This window comes from Leuciscus leuciscus (genome assembly GCF_965113295.1).
Source record: "Leuciscus leuciscus genome assembly, chromosome: 12".
Lineage (NCBI taxonomy): Eukaryota > Metazoa > Chordata > Actinopteri > Cypriniformes > Leuciscidae > Leuciscus > Leuciscus leuciscus.
This window is the reverse complement of record NC_138736.1, coordinates 31,819,312-31,826,661: the sequence shown is the minus strand read 5'-3', so window position 1 is coordinate 31,826,661 and position 7,350 is coordinate 31,819,312. Positions and strand designations below refer to the sequence as shown.

The 7,350-nt window shown below is 35.7% G+C and overlaps 1 protein-coding gene across 2 annotated transcripts; it reads left to right on the top strand.

Moving 5' to 3' along the window:
- Positions 1-583: 583 nt before the first annotated feature.
- hax1 (HCLS1 associated protein X-1) lies at positions 584-6,995 on the top strand. 2 transcript variants are annotated; one of them, XM_082187249.1, is made up of 7 exons: positions 584-765; positions 1,749-1,915; positions 3,904-4,124; positions 5,115-5,178; positions 5,876-5,997; positions 6,158-6,278; positions 6,488-6,995. In XM_082187249.1, the coding sequence occupies exons 1-7, from the start codon at positions 695-697 to the stop codon at positions 6,550-6,552; spliced, it is 831 nt and encodes a 276-aa protein (XP_082043375.1). In that variant the 5' UTR covers positions 584-694; the 3' UTR covers positions 6,553-6,995. The 2 variants fall into 2 exon arrangements, with proteins under 2 accessions (XP_082043375.1, XP_082043374.1); XM_082187248.1 differs by having other exon boundaries at positions 585-765; positions 1,656-1,915.
- Positions 6,996-7,350: the final 355 nt, after the last annotated feature.

Here is a 7,350-nt window from a genome sequence, read left to right as displayed (position 1 = left end):
TATTCATAGAGAAATTTGAGGTTGTAGGTCTCATCTGAAATAAGCTTCTTTTTTCTTTTTTTTCTTTTTTTCTTCAGAAAAACATGGGTTTATCAATGGATTACCCATAAAGGTTATTGCCACACATTGTAGTCAAGTTGCTTCACATTTCATAATGTTTACTCACATCATTTTATGCATACATAAACGTCCATGCAAGTGAAGTGGAGGTATTCTTTTATTTGCTTGCTAGTGAACTTAAAGTTCAGAGATTTATTTATTAAAGTAACTAGTGGTGACGATTTATAAAACATTATTACAATGTATTATTACATTATTACAAATTATTACAGTGTTACAATTATTACATGTTTCCCCTCATGAATGTTTAAACTGACGTAAACGTAAAAAACTGACACAAACTTTGCGCAAGTCATATTTCTCAACGCATAATGCTTCTGGATATTTATTTCATTTAAAATATTTATTCTTTAAGTGTTATTTTTAGTTAATTTAAAGTTTGAACAGGTATTACGTAGCTTGTTTTATTAGTCGATAATGACGTAGAAGGCATCCGTTAATGCAATGTAGGGACTTTTATTTTGAAATATTTTCCGGTGGAAAGATCTCGTAGGATTTCCTCGGTGTCCTAGATCTCTGATGCAACTTTGTTATGGTCTCATTTGTGAAGGATCACTGGATACTTCCTCATTAAATGAGCGTATTTGATCTGTTTCGTGGGTTTTTCGGGGTTCCCGGTGGTCATTATCGTGGTGATGGCCGCAGGTGAGTCTGCCTAACAGTTCAATGTGGAAATGTTACACAGTTAACTCTTAACAGCTATTATGTCGTGCATTATTATAACAAACTAATACTGATAAGATATAAACAATAACATTGTGTATAGTGTTATAAAGTAACATGCTTCACAATATTTCTCAACTCATATTGTTTAATGGATGTTTCTGTAGGGTAACGTTAGGCTAATTGGTGTCAATAGAAATAAACGCTTGGTGACTGTTTTATACAAATAAACTTTATAGAGCATTGTGCTATTTTAAAGTATTTTCGTTTGTCCGCACAGTTATAAATGATTTTGTAATACATTTTGTGCTGTTTTGTCCTTCCGTGACAAATTGTTAAAATACGTGAAGCCATATGGAACATAATACACGCACTCTCTTTCAGTTTTACTTTGACACATCAGGACATAAATAACAGTGGGCTGATGCTAAAACTTAGTAATACACCTATGAATACATTTCTTAATTGTATCATAGATTTTTATTATTATTATAAAATGTGAAAAATATTAATAATGACGAATGAGAAATCCAGCCTCAGATGACACATTAACAGATTATTTTAATATCCTATTATAAAAATATAAATAAACTGTATCTGGTATCTAATGCACTTATTTATATATATATATATATAAAGTTTCCTGTCACTTTGAGTTTACACATCTTTCTTTATTAATTAAATAAGCGTTTAATGTTTTAGGAAAAATGTAAAGATTGTTTTTCACATGTATATGAAGTATTAGTTCTGAATGCAAATGTAGACCTTGTTGGCCTGGTGTATTTATTTTTCCTGCACTGTTCCTGATTAATACACTACAGTGACATTGTTTAGTTCAGATTGGTTTGCTAATTTGAATGTGTTTGGATCAGGGACCCCTTCTTTGATGGGATGATTCATGAAGATGATGATGAAGATGAAGATGAAGACAATGACAGTGGATTTCACTACGATGACTTTAATAGGCCACGTCGGGACCCGTTAGATGATGCCTTCAGATTTGGTTTCAGCGTTGGGCCCGGCGGGATGCGCTTCGAGGAACCTCAGCTCTTCGGCCAGATCTTCAGGGACATGGAGGAGATCTTTGCTGGTCTAGGTCAATTTGATGAGCGCCATGGCTTTGGACATAGAGGTACGTTTGCTCTGTTCCCCAAGTTTATGTTTATTTGCAGTGATTTTCTGTTTTGTGCAAAGTATTTTTCTAGGCATCTGTACATCTTGCATGATTTAAGCAGATTAGATGATGGTTGAATACATTTCAAGTAGTCTTCTCAGTAAAATCAAATTAGAAAGTAAATAGATAGAAAATACCTATATACTGTATAAATCACAAAATTAATAAGCTCTATACATGTAATACACACAGATAAAACACAATGTGTTAGGCAAACATAGTTATACACTCTAAGAGTAGGTTTACACAACAACGATGTACTTAAAACGAAAAGTTTTTCCTTTGAGTTTTTCGCATACAGACAACAACCGTGAAAACAAGGATCTGTGAAAACAACAAAAAATGCTGTTATGCTTCCATGCCAGTAGGTGGCGATGTCACTTTGTAAAGAAACACCACACACCTATAGACTGAAGACGTAATATGCATGCGTTTGACGTCACCGTTTTCACAAATTCATGTTTTTGTAGTTTACATGGAGACGATAATGGTATCGTTTTCAAAACCCATTTATAAAAGTTCTCGTTTTCAGGCCCCCAAAACGCCATTGTCGTGTAAATGAACGGCTAAAATGCATAAGATTTCCGTTTTTAGTTGAAGGGTAAGGATGACACTAAGATATAATAGTCTACTTAAAGGTGCAGTGTGTGATTTTTAGCGGCATCTAGTGGTGAGGTTACGCATTGCAACCAACAAAAGTTACGGTGGCCAATACGCTGATTTCACGCAGCCGTTATTTTGAAATCGAAAGCGAGGCTCCGGTGGGAAGAAAACCGGAAGTGTCGCCTTTAATCACAGGAGAGTCGTGAATGTGATAGCGTATTGTTGTGTTTAATGATGTTGTGTCAATTCTAAAAATGTACAAACATTTCTTTCATACTTTAGACTATATACAGTGAAATTCATTTATAAATCAAATATTTTTTTATATATAATTCAGAATGTAAAAAACGAAGCAGGAATGAACTATATACATATCCTATATTGGATATTAACATCCAATAGTGTAAATCGCGGCAGCAGCTTCAGGTTGGTAATCCAAGGCATTGTTGTTTATCGTTACTTCCGGGGTTCTTCCCACCGGAGCCTCACTTTCGATTTCAAAATGGCGGCTGCGTGAAATCAGCGTATAGGAAAAGATGTCATCATCTGAGACAGCAGAGAGTAGCCAGTTAAACAATGAGTTTATTTATAAAGATAAATTAAGAAATTATGTTTACTTTATGTTATTGTGAATATTATAGTTACTTGTTCATCATTGTGTCAGTGTTTTATTCGCTGACTTTAGCTTGCTTCTTTGCACGAAGAACAACATAGTGACGAAACGCGCTCTGTAGTTTGTCCGTTTAGGGCCACTGTAGAAACATGTCGGCGCAAAATGGCTATTTCATTGTAAGGGGACCCGTGGTTTATGTAGATAGAAATGGCTCATTCTAAGGTAATACAAACATAACGGTTCATTATGTAAGGTGAACACCACTGAAAACATAGTTCTGTATATCATATTGCATTTCTGTCTACAGATCCTCCTAAATATTACACAATGCACCTTTAAAGTGAGGGTTATTATAGTTAACTAAAAGTAAAACCATAAAAAAAACATTTTCATTACTTGAAATAAAATGAACATTAACTGAAATCAATAAAATATACAAAATCTTATTTTATTTCAGCTTGTTGCAGAGGGAACATTCCATTTTTTCAATTAGTTTAATTGATGTACTAAAATAACAAAAAAAATTATATATTCATAAAATGTAATAGTATTTAAATGATACTAAATAACAATGGTTAAAATATTAAAAGGGCTCCAAATTATAGAGAAGAGCTCAGACTTCTGTCCCATGTAAGTCAAATCTTTAAAAAAAAAAAACCTATAGTGATAGCAATGCATTTTAAATATATGTTGCTAACTCCTGTGGCTCTCCGCTTCCCCTGCCCAACAGATGTCCCATCAATAGAAGCTCCGCCGCCTCAGGAAGGTGTCGAGAAAGGCAGGAGTGGGTCAGAAAGTGGTAACCCGTTCAGAGATTTCATGTTGAAGTCTCCTGAGAACTCACCCTACAATCCACCCCTCCCTCCCCCCTCTCTGGCACCAAAGGACAAGGATTCCTCATCTCCGCAAGGTCCCAGCAGCCCCTTTCCTCAGTGGAGCCCCTTCTCAAAGGTGAATCAAAGTAATTCGGTGGACTTTTAGAGCAAGGGTGTCTAATCCAGCTCTGTCCTGCAGAGTTTAGCTTCAACCCCAATTAAACACACCTGAACCAGCCAGTCATAGGCTGCGTCCGAAATCGCATAGTCTTTTGAGTAGGTACTCATTTTGTATTAGTAATCACTTCACGACCACTAAAAAGTACATTCTATGTAAATGTGTTGTATTACATTATTACACCGGGCGTGCTACATTTATTGTCATGATGTGGCCTCATGGGATAGTAGAGTGTCCATCATATGCACACTTAAGATTCTCGGCCGGGGACTTTTTGCCTGCTTTTTTTTAACTTCTTTTGTCACATACTGTTTTTCACCTACTATATAGTAGGCAGGGTTCCCACGGGTCCTTGAAATCCTTGAAAGTTTGTGAATCTGAAAAAATGTTTTCAAGGCCCTGGAAAGTTTTTGAAAATAAACATACACAGACACAGGTCCTTGAAAGTGCTTGAATTTATTTTGTGCAATAAGTTTTCTGGAAAAAATTCCATATCCACTCCGGTCCCCGTGTTATTTCGCCAACACTTCATGGCCTATGCATACTAGCTTGCTTGATTTACACTAGTTAAGCGCATTTACGCGTTACGTAGTTAAGTGTTTCCCACGTGAGGTACTTTGTGTTGTACGTTGCCATGACGTTCACTTGCGCATGAAACTACCATGGTACCCCAACGTTTGTTGTTGGACACAACAAATGTGTCCCCACATTAAGTCCTTGAATTTGATGGTATTGGACCTGGAAAGTCCTTGAAAGGTCCTTGAATTTGAAGTTAACGAAGGTGTGGGAACCCTGAGTAGGGATGTATGCGATTTCGGATGCAGCCAAAGTAGGCATACTAGAAACTTCCTGGCCAGTGTCCTGAAGGATATTGGCCATTCAGGAGCAGGTTTGGACACCGTCTTTCTATACTGTATTCTCATCTGATTGTCTTCATTTAATTTTTAGTTTCATGATCTTTGGAAAGATAGTCTATTAAGACCGAAGGAGAACGAGAAAAAAGAGGATGGAGGTAATGATATTTTTTTTTATGATTTTTAAATGCAAGTACAGACAGTAATGTTCTGAAAAATAAATAAAAATCATCCCCAATTATTCAAATGAAATTAAAAAAAATGTAATTCATGAAGAAGTTTAGAAACTTTAATCTATTGTTCGACATGAAAAACTTCAAATAAAAGAATGGTAGATCACTGCAGTTTGAAAATTCAGACTTAATATGAAGGAGTTGGAAAAAAAGAAAATGCAAAGGGGTTTAAAAGACCCTTCATACTCAATAATATTATTGATTTGACTGCACTGACACTATTGGATGAATACATAACTGAATTGAGCTGGATGATGACACTAGAGCTGCTTTATTGCTGAATCAACTTCATTTCATAATTGACGAACTGTGCAAATTTGACAGTTATTGAACTGAATGAATCAACATTGAACTGACTCGAGCTGAATCATGACTATTGTTTTCTGTAGAGCAGCTTATAGCCGAATAGAACTCATTTCATAACTGATGAACTTTACACAGTTATTGAACTGAAGCTGAATTACTGTGAAGTGCTAAATAAAAAAAAAGCTGACTTGACTTGACAAAGAAATGTTATTTTGCTGACATTTCAACCTTTGAATGAATAGGCCTTGATTCCCTAATTTCTTGCCTGATATCATTGATGCAACTCCTATAAATTGTCTTCTGGTTCCACCCTCAGATCTGGACTCGCAGGTGTCTTCAGGCGGGCTGGATCAGATCTTGACTCCAGCACCTTCACAGCCAAAGACGAGGTCATTCTTTAAGTCTATCAGTGTCACCAAGGTGGTCAGACAAGATGGAGTGAGTGTTCCTGTATAATTTGATCCTCAAAAGTATTTCTGATTACAAATATCGTAATAATGTACAGCAAGGCTCAAAATATGCCACACATGTCCAGATGGTGTCTAACAAGTAATAATCGAGATTGTGTATGTGTGTGTGTGTGTGTGTGTGTGTGTAGACAGTAGAAGAAAGGCGAACAGTCAGAGACGGTGAAGGTAATGAAGAGACTACAGTGACCATCTCAGGGGGTTCTGGTGTCCAAGATGGGCCACAAGATCAGTCTGGTCCTCTCATGTCAGGTTAGCCATTTCTAGCTAACTCTTTTCCCCATGTGTGGTCACAAAGGTAAAATATAAAAATTGTATTTAATATAAACATTGTAGAATTTAGAGTATTTAAAACGCATTCTGGTTAATATAGTATATTAACAGTGTTAAATTCCTCAAGCTTTTACAAGATCAGTTTGGATTCTTGAATCACCCAGTGATGTATTTTCTGCATCTTTCAGGCGGTTCTGACATGCAGGATGATTTCTCAGTGTTTTCGAAGTTCTTCAGAGGCTTTCGAGGCTGAAAGGGCTCTGGACACAAACCAAAGGACAATCTCTTTCTCAGCAAACCTATCAACTGCAAGCTACAATGATAATTAGAAAATATTTTCATTCTTATGTCTGATTGAATTCTTCAATGTATATGTGGAGATCCAGTCTTGATGATATGAGTAAACAACAATAATTTTCTGCCACAAAACGACCCTGATAACTTTGCCTATCTTTCTTTTGAAATATAATTTCCATTTAGGATGAATAAATAATCATATCAATGTCCTAAACTTTGGGGCAGTTGTTGAAGCCACAGTGCTCTGAAAAGGAAAGACACATATTTTTAGTTTGTTGGTAAAGAAGATCCATTGTATTTCGTGACACAGCAGATGATGGGCCACAGTATAATATATAAATATAAAATTTTATTTTTAATGGTGTTGTCACTCAGAGTGAAATAAAGGGAAAAAAGTGATTTGCCTTGTTTTTCTTCTTTTGTGCGGAAGGTTCGCAGTCTCAAGTTGGTCATTTCCTTTAAAATAACACTAATTTAAGAGAACAGGTCAATATTGATAAATAATAATAATCTCTCTAGACTGACAATAGTTACACTGATGCAAAAGGGTTAAAAACTAGTGAACGGTTCCACTAGTGGGTTCGTTCAGCTGTATTTTTGCGGCTTGTTAAATTCCTTCAAATATAATGGTTTCTAGTAGAATGTGAACCTGGATGTAACCTATTCAGAGACTTTATATTTTATTACAGAATTCAATGTTCGTGTGGTGAAAATCCAGCTTTTAATGTTGTTTATATATCTATGTGGTGTTTTT